Source organism: Bactrocera dorsalis, chromosome 1, assembly GCF_023373825.1.
Source record: "Bactrocera dorsalis isolate Fly_Bdor chromosome 1, ASM2337382v1, whole genome shotgun sequence".
In the NCBI taxonomy this organism is placed as follows: Eukaryota; Metazoa; Arthropoda; class Insecta; order Diptera; family Tephritidae; genus Bactrocera; species Bactrocera dorsalis.
Window position 1 is genome coordinate 30889474 of NC_064303.1, and position 13511 is coordinate 30902984.

Here is a 13511-nt window from a genome sequence, read left to right on the forward strand (position 1 = left end):
AACATATTTACGATTCCTGCATATTCGAAATCACCACGCTGGGACTAAAGCGTTGGTTGCGCTTCTTCGAGAACGCATATGGCTAATTAATGCCCGAGAAGTCGACCACCCGTAAAAACATATATTGCAGTTTTCGTTTGCTTTACTTCCAAAGCAGTACATTTAGAATTAGTTTCGGACCTATCTTCTAATTCATTTATTCTCGTCCTAAAAAAGTTCATTGGACGCCGAGGAATGCCGACGAAGATATTCAGCGACAACGTCAACAATTTCGTCGACGCCGATCGCAAGCTGCGCGAATTGAAGGAGCCGTTTCTAGCAATAGGTCCAGAACTGAAGAGATTCGCAGCAGACGAAGGGTGCAACTTCACCTTTATACCACCGCGGGCGCCGCACTTCGGCGGATTATGGGAAGCCGCGGTGAAGTCCGCCAAACACCACATCGTTCGCGTAACCGGCAACGCGCTACTCACAGCAGAGGAGTTAGCAACAGTGTTGGCCGAAGTAGAGGCCATACTTAACTCTCGCCGTCTAGTACCTCTGAGACAAGATCCCAACGACGGCGAGGCATTAACACCAGCGCATCTACTAATAGGATGCTCCCTGCGGGCATTACCCCCAGAGAAGGGGCCAGTGGACCCAGTTCGTTGTTGCGAGAGATGGCAACTTGTTTTCTGACTCAAGCAACAGTTCTGGCGACAGTGGTCCAAAGTATACCTGGTGAGCCTTCAGGAGCGTAACAGGTGGCTGCACCCCAAACGCAATATGCAGCTCAACGACCTCGTTCTCGTCCACGAGGACAACGTGCCGCCGCAGCAGTGGGTACTAGGGCGCGTCGTCGCAACCGTCGAAGGGCAAGACGGCAAGGAGCGACTCGCAGACGTAGCAACCAAGACGGGCACAAACTTACCGTGCTTCCACTGGATATTGAAGGAATCTGATATTACTTAACTTAATACTTATCTCTCCATAAGCTAGAACAATGTTGAGATAATTACTTACCCCATTTTTTGTAACACATACTTACATTACAGCTAGATTAAGCCGTTAGCTTTAAGATTTAGGCTAAGCAATTCCATAAAATGGAATAAAAATCTCTCTTGTAATTTGATAGTGAAATCGAACGCACGCATCTTTCATTTTTTTTGCAAGTATATTATTTTTATTGACAGGCGATTAGGATTTACATTAATTGACTCATTCCCAAGTAACTGTTCGGTTCTCAAAAAAGCTTGGGAAATTTTCATTAGTCTTTTGATATTCTAATTTTAAATCAACTGTCAATACAATTTCTTACATAAGTAAATACAAAAAAATAATTGCGAACAAAAAATTACCGAAACTTAATATACGTAATAGAAAAAGGAAATATTGTATTAGTCTGTTAATAGACTAGAAATATTGTATTAGAATGGTTAACAGACACACTGGTGAAGGTTCCTAAAAACACGGTCTATCCAAATATTAAAACTATATAGGGATCACATAACATCATCAGCATCCCATCAAAAATTCTCACCAAACTTCTTCTAAACCGAATAAAGGCCCATCTAGAAGGTTCGCTGAGAAAGACAAAAATAGGCTTTCGCACAAACAGATCGTATCCCAATAACATTGGCACACTCCGCATTATGCTGAAGCAAATCAACGAGTAGCAGGCATACTACATATCCGAAACTGTTTTGAAGACTGCAGCTCAGCTTTTGATAGTGTAGAGCACACTCATGTCTGGAACTTTTTATATTCTAGAGGTACTCCAGTAAAAATAACGCTCGTTCTCATTGTATCTGTACTGTATATGACAAAGAGCCAATCATCAAACGAAGACGATTTGGCAGGCATACATACATACAAGTATGTACTCTACGCAAAAATATTGATGACAGTTGCAGAGCTGCTCTTCGTTGAAATCCACAATGGTAGAGAAATTGCGGATCTCCAAATAATTGGCGAATCAAAGACTCTCATACCACCTAGAATAGCCTATCGCAACTAGAAACAAACCGGAACGACTTCATCGCTTTTACATCTTGCACCTACGCTTCAATCGGAGATAAATGACATTTTATATGTGATGGACCTTTTATGTATCTTAGGGTTCAAGAAGATGACCGCAACTAGATGATTTTGAAGTAGAGTGATAAATTTAAGATGAAAAATCATGTCATCCACATTCCTCCAGGACCTCCAGCGAGTCTTCCTACCAATCCACCACCAATCTTCCAGATCGGCGTTGTTCTGGAAATTTTTTATATTAAAAATTTAAAACAACACAGCAAATTTTATTTATTACAACATACTATTACCTAGGACGACCGCGAAAACGATAAAGAATAATACCGTATAGACTAATATAGCATAGTTGCCTTCACAAAATTCTCTACGAACAATTGTTTGCAAAATATTTATATTTTTCGCATTTTAAACCAACTGTGAATACAATTCTAATATAAGTAAATATAAACAAATAAGTTCCAACTAATTATTTGATATACGAAATGAAAAGAGTAAATATTAGACTACCGGTAGATTAGACGTGTGGTCTGTACGTTGGACTTCGCTGTCTGAGGAACTGTATTCGAAACATGCATTAACCTCAAAATGGCCTTACTCAACAAGATCGAACTTAGATAAATTGACTGACTTCTAAATAAAAAGAAAGTTTTTGTAATATACATATAGTTACTAGAGGACCCGCCTACGTTTTACTGTAGCTGATACATAGGTCGTACTTCTAATACCATCTACAGTGGCTCAAAATAATTTCTTCTTAAGTATAATATATACAACAAAAACAAAATACAAGGTAAATCAGCGTCACAGCTTATTTCGTGTGAAAACTATTACCGTTATTGGCGTCGGTATACCGTTTAGTAAGAATAGGCAAATTTGATTTGAATAGTACATTAGGTAATGTTTTAGTATTATTACCACATTGAAAGTTGGTGGACACGGAGTTTAATTTGAATACAACGTAATGGGTCGTCGTACATCTATTGAAAAGCGCGAATTGGTGATTTCACATTACAAAAATGGAAAAACACAGAAAAAAATTGCTGAAATTGTGGATTTAAGTATTTCGACCGTCCAATACATAATCCAACGCTTTGTTCGTGAAAATAGAGTGGTTGACAAAGGTCGTAATGCCCCAAATAAAATTTTCACAGAAGCCGAAGAAAGGTGGATTATAAGAAAAATTAAAAAAGAACCAACTATAAGTGTTCCAGACTTGACAAAGGAGGTTGAGACAGTGCTTGGTAAGTCATGCAATCCTGAAACAATAAGAAGGATTCTACGTAAAGCTGATTTCCATGGCAGGACAACTCGAAACAAACCGTTTGTTAGTGAGCGTCACAAAAAGGCCAGGTTGCGGTTTGCTGAAAGATATATCAATAAAGACGAAACGTATTGGGAAGACGTTATTTTTGCCGACAAAAGCAAATTTAACCTCTTTGGTTCCGATGGAAAGTCTTTTGTATGGCGTAAGCCCAACACGGAGTTAGAACCGAAGAATCTACGTGGCACAGTTAAACATGGCGGAGGACACGTAATGGTTTGGGGCCGTATGTCATCAGCTGGTGTCGGCAATTTAGTTTTTATAGACCAAAATATGGATAAAACCATTTATTTAAATTTACTAAAAAATAATTTGCTACAAAGTGCAGAAAAATTGGGCATTCGAGACAGGTTTAGATTCTACCAAGACAATGACCCTAAGCACAAGTCAAAGTTAGTGCACATGTGGCTTATATGGAACTGTCCCCATTTGGTAGAAACAGCGGCACAATCGCCTAATCTCAACGTAATAGAGAATTTATAGAGTGTTCTCGAGAAAAACATTAGAAAGCATCATATTAGCCACCAACAAGACCTTAAAACAGCGTTGGTGGCGAAATGGGAGAAAATATCTCCAGAATACACTAAAAAACTCGTTGGCTCCATGCAATCCCGGCTAAGATTGGTTTTAAAGCAAAAAGGTTACCCTACAAAATATTAATTTACAAAAAGCTTTGAATTTGCGCTGTGCATCAGTGAAATCAATCGAGCCCAATCGATTGTCAGCCTGGTGGACTGCATATTAAGAAACGGTTCTCAAGCGTGGAAAGACAAAAAAATCGACTGGCAAGGTTATGGCATCAGTCGTTTGGGATGCCCGTGGTATATTATTCATCGAATGTGTATTTGATTGCAGTTCTATTCTACCATTCCCAATATTTAACAATTTTATTATTTTTCAGGAAGGATCAGTTTGAAATTGTATGCATATATGTATGTATTCATCGTTGCCGTTTAAATATTGTATTGCTCTGTGCAATGCTTCGAAAAGATTTCTGTATATCTCAAATTTTTTATCATTACTTCAGTTATGCCGCTATTTTTTTATGCCAGACCTTTTGCAATTTTAAAGATTGGTACGCAGCTCTCAAGTAATTGCTCAAGAACAAAAAAACATTATTTCTGAAGTAATTTTGACAGCTGGCTACGCATTGTGAATGATCCACATTAGAAGAGCAAGAGAGAATAAACAAAGTAAACAAACTTTGTGCGTATGTATGTATGTATGTATGTGTATGGTAACACAAATATTTTCATTGAGATTCTAGCACAAGTAACTCTATCGCAGGAACGTTTCTGGACCGTTTCTTAAGCGTTTTTTTATATGAAGTTTTTACGTTTCTTGAGAGCTACGTACTAAGCTTAAATTGCCTGTCAAGATACCCCCTCCTCAAGATATGAAAAAAATGTTATAGCTACCCATAGATGTATTTAATCACCCAATTTATTACTTAAGAACGAACAACTTTGTCCACCCTATAAAAACTTGATCCACAGATGTCGCCTTTTACTTTGGCATCGTTTTATTTAATGCACGTTTACGCCAATTTAAAGTTTGAATAGTGGATACTGCGATGGTAGCGCCATCTATCGGTCAAACATTTAAAAATTAACAATTGATTAAAAATGAAAAAATAATTTAAAAATCATTTTCCAGTGGACCAAATTGTAAATCTAAACCATTCCCGAATCTCCTTGAACATACACACAAAATTTCATCAAAATCGGTCCATCCGTTTAGGAGTAGTTCAAATGCAAACACACGGTCAGAAGATTTATATATATAAAGATATACAAGGAGCTTTCCAAAGTAAACAGGACTTTTTGAATTTAGCGCCACCTGTTGGGGGTCGTATATAGCAAACTGGGTTGAAATTGGTCGGATTGTATGGAACAAGGTGAAATGAAAAGATCCATGCAATTTCTTCTCCTTGGTCCGGCTTTTGCAAGACTGAGGTGGAAACATCTTGGTAATCTTACCTTCGGTGAACCAAAAGACACAGTCGTGTTTCCTCCACGCACTCACCTTTTTCTTCGTGCACTTCAAATTTATGTTTTTTTTTTTGTTTTCCGCACACTTACCTTCTCGGTGTCCATAACTGTCTTTTCTAAATGAAAACCAACAAACTTCTTTAAATATATATATACGCGTGTATATTTAGTGCGGTTTTGTGTTTTATGTAAAGTTATCAATATTTGGTTTGTAGTATAAAAATATAATGTGTTTCAGATGATGGATTGAGGATTAAAAAGAAAAACGCTGATGCCGTTCCGGGACGATATTCGCACACGCGTACAAGTCGCTGCTGAGATCGAAAGTGAAGTGAAGTGTGATCTCCTTGTCCGTTCCTTCTTTTCCTTTGTGGGATCAGATGGTGTGATGTGGTTGGTTAGTGTACGTATATGTGGGTGACGATGTGTGGTGTTCTCATGAGTAGAGTGGAATGTAGGTTGTAAGCGCTGATGATAAGTATGGTGAGGTGCGTGTCAGTGTTGTGAGGTTGAGTTGATGTGGTATAATAGTGTGGTGTATGTGTGGGGGGAGGATGCTCATTTATACAGCCGAAACTGATATTAGCCGCCTCAACAAATTTGTGACAGCCTCAAAGTGCGTTGTCGATCTGTAAGTGCCCTATGATTCAGTATAAAGGAGTTTATAGGTACCACAACGTACCCGCGCTCTAAACTGTTCAAGTGAGATTATTCTCTGATCGACTTTTTGAACCTAACCTCACCTGATCGAGTAGTTCCTGGTTTCAGCTAAAAGTGGCGGTTAAAGCGGATTGTCCAAATTTACACCGATTTCCATGATTTCTATTTCTTTCTTCATCGCGTTGGATATGTAATATTTTTGCCGTATTTTGTGTGCTTTCACACAATTGAAGAAGATGCTGCTGCTTTCACATTGCTCAAGTATGTGCATTAACTAACGATACAAAAGTAATGAAAGCATTATTTCGCGAAGTATTTTATAGTTCTCGACGTTCTTTAGTTTTTAGTATCTAGGCGATGGTATTAAAGAATGGTGATTTGGAGCGAGAGCAGTAAAAGCAATGGTTGAACCCAATTTTCACACCAAACGTTCAAAACAAAGCAAACACACCAACACCTTCTACTGTTAAGGTGAGATACATAAAAGAGAAAGAGTTTTATTTACTGCCAGAGTCTTAGTTTAGATTATTCAACGATTTTTTCTGAACCGGATATTGAAATAATATGTTTGTGGTTTTCAGTTCAGTTTTAATTTAATTGACATTCAGATTAATAAATTATTACTTATAAAGGATAACGTTTCCTATAGAACTTCATACAGCGACTGTGGATGCAGCAGATGAAGATTCAGCTTCAACAGATGAAGATTCAGGAGCAACAGATGAAGATGATGGCTGTGGTTGTGATTGGCAAGGGCGCGCTCCAGCACCACCAAATCCTCCAGGACCTCCTACACGTCTTCCACCAGGTCCTTGACGTCCAGATACCCGTTGGCCTAAGAATAATTTATATTAAAATGATGAAAAGGTTCAGAAATCTATATTTAGTGCAATATACCATTAACTAGGACGACCAGGAAAGCAATCAGGAATAATACAGTAATGAATTTCATCTTCTCAATCAAACGAACTTTGACAAATTGCTGAATTCCCAGTATTTTCTTAAGTCTTATATAGCATAATTGTGCTTCACAAAATTTTCAACAAACAATTGTTAGCAAAACATTTATGTATATAGTCTTTTGAAATTCTAATTTTAAATAAACTGTCAAAACAATTTCCTACATATGTAAGTAAATACAAACAAATAATTGCGTACAAAAAATTACCGAAATTTAATATACGTAATAAAAGAAGTAAATATTGTATTAGACTGTTAATAGACTAGACGCGCGGTGTGAACATTGGACTTCGCTGTCTGAGATGCACTATTCGGCACATGACAGGTATATGATATAGTGATCCGATCTGAACAATTTATTCAGAAATTGTACGTTACCTTAAACAACAATATATCGTATATCAAATTTCGTAAATAAATCTTGTAAACAAAAAGTGTTCCGTGCAAAGACTTGATTCTGATCGATCAGTTTGCATGACAGGTGAATGATGGTGTAATGATCGCGATGAAAGACTCAGTAAGTACAATGATCGTGAGAGGGTAAGGCCGATGGTGAGGGCGAAAATAAAACAATCCATACACTTAACACAATCCTTCTGTCAGGAAGGACGTAACATCTGATTACTAGATAATGATGTCTATAGCGAGCGTCTGTTTTAGAACAAACAGCTCACGTGATAAATGTGTATTTTTATGATAGATTCATAGGCCTAGGTAGAGGCTCTACCAGTGAACCCATATTTCTTATGTTACCTTATTAAATCGTAAAAGAAAAAAGAAGAAAACCCTGAAAACAACGTTGACGACCATATTTAGAATGAAACAGGTTACCCGAATTGGACACGAGAGTGTTTAAACACTAAATGATACCAACAAACTGCAACTATTGATCTCGAAGCTGCAAAGACTCACTCGAAAATACGGCAGTATCAATCGCCCCATTAAAGACGAAAACGGATAGTGCCCAATTATCTCGATGGTTCAGACATTTTTCAGCAGCTCTTAAAGTTCCGGAAACAGAGTTAACAGCCACAAATATTAAAAATCTAACATCTACCAGTTTTATTATTCTTCTATACTGGCGTAGACATAGCCGAGTTAACAACAGTCTGCCAATCGTTTCATCTTTTCGCTATTTGACAGCCAATTCGATACCAAGCGAAGCCAGGTCCTTCTCCACCTGATCCCTCCAACGGAGTGGATGTCTTCCTTTTCCTCTGCTTCCACCGGCGAGTATTGAATCGAAAACCTTCAAAACACGATATTCTCTTCCATCCAAATAACATGACTTTGCCAGCGCAGTCACAATCTCTTGATTCGCTGAACTACGAGTATGTCAATACCGCCGTATATATCGTAAAACTCATAATTCCATTAACTGCGGTATTCGCCGTTTCCAATACGCAAAGGACAATAAATCTTCCGCAAAACCTTTCCATCAAACACTCCTAAGGCCGATTCATCAGATGATGTCATTGTCCATGTAGCACCTGTTGCCAAGAGTGATTCTGCGTTGGATTTCTAGGCTGAAGTTGTTATTGGTGTTGACTCTGGTTCAAAGGTAGACGAAATTATCTACAATTTCAAAGTTATGACTGCGATAAGTATTTGTTCGATGACAGGAGATATCAGTCATTTTCATCAATATCATATTCTCCGCCCAACATGGAAGAAATAGAGGCTACTATTAAACAGCTCAACGCCTGCCTCATTTGGTGACATGATTCCTCTCGAAGCCCTTAAAGCTGACCCTGCAGTCTTCGCATGTTATTTTGCTCTTCCTTTTGAACCAGTTTGGCTCAAAGAACTACTAACAGACATACTGGTGAAGGTTTCTAAAAACACAATATAACCAAATGTTAAAACTATATAGGAATCACATAACATCATCAAAAATTCTCGCCAAACTGCTTCTAAACCGAATAAAGGCCCATCTTGAAGGTTCGCTGAGAAAGACAAAAATAGACTTTCGCACAAACAGATAGTGTTCCAACTACATTGGCACACTCCGCATTATGCTGAAGCAAATCAACGAGTAGCAGGCATACTACATATCCGAAACTGTTTTTTAGACTGCAGCTCAGCTTTTGATAGTGTAGAGCACACTCATGTCTGGAACTTTTTATATTCTAGAGGTGCTCCAGTAAAAATAACGCTCGTTCTCATTGTATCTGTACTGTATATGACAAAGAGCTCTTGCGCAAAACTGAAAAGCCAATCATCAAACGAAGACGATTTGGCTGGCATACATACATACAATTATGTACGCTACGCAAAAATATTGATGACAGTTGCAGAGCTGCTCTTCGTTGAAATGCACAATGGTAGAGAAATTGCGGTTCTCCAAAAAATACTTGACGATTCAAAGACTCTCATACCACCTAGAATAGCCTATCGCAACTAGAAACCAACCGGAACGACTTCATCGCTTTTACATCTTGCACCTACGCTTCAACCGGAGATAAATGACATTTTATATGTGATGGACCTTTTATGTATCTTAGGGTTCAAGAAGATGACCGCAACTAGATGATTTTGAAGTAGAGTGATAAATTTAAGATGATAAATCATTTCGTCCATATTTTTTGGAGTTATACCAGTACTTCTTATACGAGTTCGGAAAAGGTTGCGTTAAATGCATATTGTGCAACCTTGTCTGCGAAGATGTTCGAGTAGCAAGGGAAGCGGTGACAATCGGCGATCGTTTGTTAGTTTCTTTCGGCACAGCTCGGATTTTCTACCAGCAACACAATGTTGCCATGCTTATGCTATTGTTGTTTTTGTTGCACAATGTTTCAATTTTTGGTTGGTGACATATTCACATGTGTGCGCATATGTATGTTTGTATGCTTGTGCATTATTGAAGTTATACTTCTTTTTCTTTCGTTTGTGTTTTATTTCTGCGAGTTCCCAACTATTTTGTGTGACTTTTGGTTGAAATACTCTGCGTTGGCAGTTGAAAAGTTAAGACTATACTTCACAGGATCATTTCTGTAGTCAGTCTTGAGGGTTGACAATTCACAAGTCGCAAGGAGGAACTTTCAAAGAAATTGTTTACTATTATAAAAATGTTCAATCTCAATGCTTAGTTTATGTCGCACTGTCAAGAGTCAAGGAGTTTACATTATCCCAGTAAACAAACAGAAAAAATTTTATCATGGCATTAGAAGCAATGGCAGGTCATGTCGCGCCTTGCGAGATGAAATGATAAAATTACGTCAAAATCCAATTTTCACCTTAGAAAAAAAATTATTGGAGTTTCTTAGCACAAGAAAATGTTCATCAATAATATCATTCAATTGTCAAAGTCTTCGTGCTCATGTTGATGATTTCTCAGATAGTGTTTAAACAGTCAAACATCTTAATGATATCAGAAACATTTATAAACGACAACGAGCCTTCTGTATCCGTACCAAATTTTGATTTCGTCGTAAGATTTCAACGAAATGAAAAAAGAAATTCAGGTGTTGCTATTTATCACAATGAGCAAGACAAATGTCATATTCTCACTCACATAGATATAAAGGCTCCGTACGCGAGTGATGCTGATGTGACGATATCAACATCAACAAGAATTGGCGATTTGTGTGCGGTAGAATGCAAAATGAACCCTAGCGATAGTCATAATAGTAAAAAATTTAATTTAATTGCCATTTATATATCACCAAATTCATCGATGAGAGATATAAAATTGTTCATCGGTAAAGCTTTTTTCCTGTTGTCAACTGCATGTTCGCAAGCTTTTGTAGATATTATCGGAGAACCAGTAGAGTAGAGTATAGTGAAGAACCGCTACTCCTTGCGGGAGCTTTCAATGTAAATTTCTCATTACCAGAAGCTGAACCATTACTGGCATTCCTCAGAGAGAAATTTTCATTAGAAATGATCAATGGAAGAAATGATCCTACGACAAAAGGAGGTACGACTATTGATGCGGTATTCGCGAGAAATATAGATAAAATAGATGTAAGACATTTCAGAACGTATTTTAGTTATCATAATCCAATTGTAAATATTATAGATATAAATCCGTCAGAACCCAGAAATGATAATTGAATTAGAATTTGCTTTATAAAATGTGAATTTAAGAAAGTATTGGTCACTCCACCATATTTTTATCCTTTCCCTCTCGCTAGTTTTCTTTCATACAAAATGATATGCATTTCTTGAAATATCACTAAGAAGTATAACTTCTTCCGCGCGTAGGGACTCCACGCACCTTTTTTTTTTTGCCCCGGCCTTATTCATTGTCAAAGTTATATACATAATGGAGAAAGAATTTTGCCTAATGTCAGAGTTTTAACCAAGAATTCAATAAATTATTCCTAAGCGGGTAAATAAATATGTATTTAGTTTTCAATTTAGTTAATTTCATTTAATCTAATTAATCTGCATTAGTTTTGTTTATAACAATTGACGCTGCCAACAAATCTTTATGCAGAGACAGATGAAGATTCAGGTGCAACAGATGAAGATTCAGATGCAACAGATGAAGATTCAGATGCAACAGATGAAGATTCAGGTGCAACAGATGAAGCGTCAGGTGCTACAGATGAAGATGATGGTTGAGGTCGTGGTTGACAAGGACGAGGACCATGAGGTCTGCCTGGACCACCAAATGGTGGACGTCCGCCAACTCTTGCAGAAGCACCAAATCCTCCAGGACCTCCTGCGAGTCTTCCAACTAGTCCACCAGGTCCTCGTCTTCCAGATCGGCGTTGTCCTAGAAATTTTTTATATTAAAAGTTTAAAACAACACAACAACCTTTATTTATTACAACACACCATTAACTAGGACGACCGCGAAAACGATAAAGAATAATACCGTAAAGAATTTCATCTTCTCAATCAAAAGAACTTTGTCAAATCACTGACTCTACACCGAATTCTCTAGACTTATATAGCATAGTTGCCTTTACAAAATTTTCCACAAATAATTGTTTGCAAAATATTTATATTTTTCGCATTTTAAATCAACTGTGAATACAATTTCTAATATAAGTAAATACAAACAAATGAATTCCAACTAAAAACTACCGAAATTATTTGATATACGAAATGGAAAGAGTAAATATTAAACTACCGGTAGATTAGACGTTTGGTCTGTACGTTAGACTTCACTGTCTACATGCATGCATTAACCTCAAAATGCCCTTACTGTATAAGATCGAACTTAGATAAATTGTCTGAAGTTGTTATAATATGTTGCTTAAAGAAAGCAAAGAAGAAAATATAAATAAACAAGTATTACTACAATATTTACATATGTATACTGCGATCAAAGATGTTGTCTAGAAGAATCAATAATTACAGTAAATTAAAAGGGTGATGAAATGGTTTTCTTGGAATTCGGGGTCAATCATTACCGAAATCATTATCAAAAACTTGCCGATGATATTGAAATTATTGTCCTCAATACCCACGCTGTTAGTTCTGCTTTCTCCAGACTGGATAAGGAAGCGAAGCAAATGGGCCTAGTAGTGAACGAGGACAACACGAAATATCTCCCGTCATCAAACAAACAGTCGTCGCACTCGCGACTTGGCTTCCACTTCACTGCTGACAGTCATAACTTCGAAGTTGTAAATAATTTCGTCTATCTTAGAACTAGTATTAACACCAACAACAATGTCAACCTCGAAATCCAACGCAGAATAACTCTTGCTTACTGGTGTTACTATTTCGGACTGAGTACGCAATTTAGAAGTAAAATCCTCTCTTGACGAACAAAGACAAAACTCTATAAGTCAATCATTGATTCCCGTCCTGCTAGATCGAAATCTATTAAACGATGCGCATATAAGAGTTATACGCCAACTGCTCTGAAAGTATTCGACGCATTACCCATCGAGAAAATCAGAGGAAGAGGAATCCCTCCTCTCCTTTAGAGAGATCAGATGGAGGAGGACCTGGCTGCACTTGGTATCTCGCCAAATTGCGAAGAGAAGAAACGACTGGCGCGCTTGCCACTAGGTTAAAGCCAAGAGCGATCTCTACGCCAGTAAAAAAGAAGAGGAAGAAGAGGTTTGATTAAGAAGAGCGGCATATCAAATATCCCTTGATTAATTATCTTGGCTGAAAACCAACATAACAAAGGATTATGCCCCACCATATCTATTAATCATTTACAAATAAAAAAAGAACCTGCGTTTTGCGAACGTCAAATGAATAACAAAGAACACTTGAGTAAATAATGTTTTTTCTGCGCGAAATTAAAATAAATATTATTATTATGAGAAGCCTTTTATTTAGACAACTCTTTATGTATGATTAAGTTTGTGTTTTTGCACTTTTCCGCATTCAATAGAACTGTAAAGAAGTTTTGCAGACTGTAAAGAATTTTGTTGCATTGTGAAAAGTATTAGAGAAAATAGAAAAATTGACTTATTTGCTTTTATCACCTCTAATAATTTTCCCTCCACCTACACTATGTCAATTTACAAATATTCGATTGAGCCCAAAACGCTTTGGGTTATCAAGGATACATATGTATGTACATATGTATATCATAAGCTTTTAGTCTAAATCTCCATTTATGGAGTAATGAAGGATTGTTCTTTATT

The 13511-nt window shown here is 37.3% G+C and overlaps 1 protein-coding gene and 1 pseudogene across 1 annotated transcript; one reads left to right on the forward strand and one right to left on the reverse strand.

Annotated features, from left to right (window-relative positions):
* The first annotated feature begins 9914 nt into the window (after positions 1 to 9914).
* Positions 9915 to 9996, forward strand: LOC125775988 (small nucleolar RNA U3; annotated as a pseudogene).
* Positions 9997 to 11273: 1277 nt separating this feature from the next.
* Positions 11274 to 11863, reverse strand: LOC125776426 (uncharacterized). Its single transcript, XM_049448231.1, has 2 exons — positions 11734 to 11863; positions 11274 to 11671 (listed from the first exon to the last, which is right to left on the reverse strand). Exons 1-2 carry the CDS (start codon positions 11786 to 11788, stop codon positions 11382 to 11384), a joined length of 345 nt encoding a protein of 114 aa, XP_049304188.1. The 5' UTR covers positions 11789 to 11863; the 3' UTR covers positions 11274 to 11381.
* Positions 11864 to 13511: the final 1648 nt, after the last annotated feature.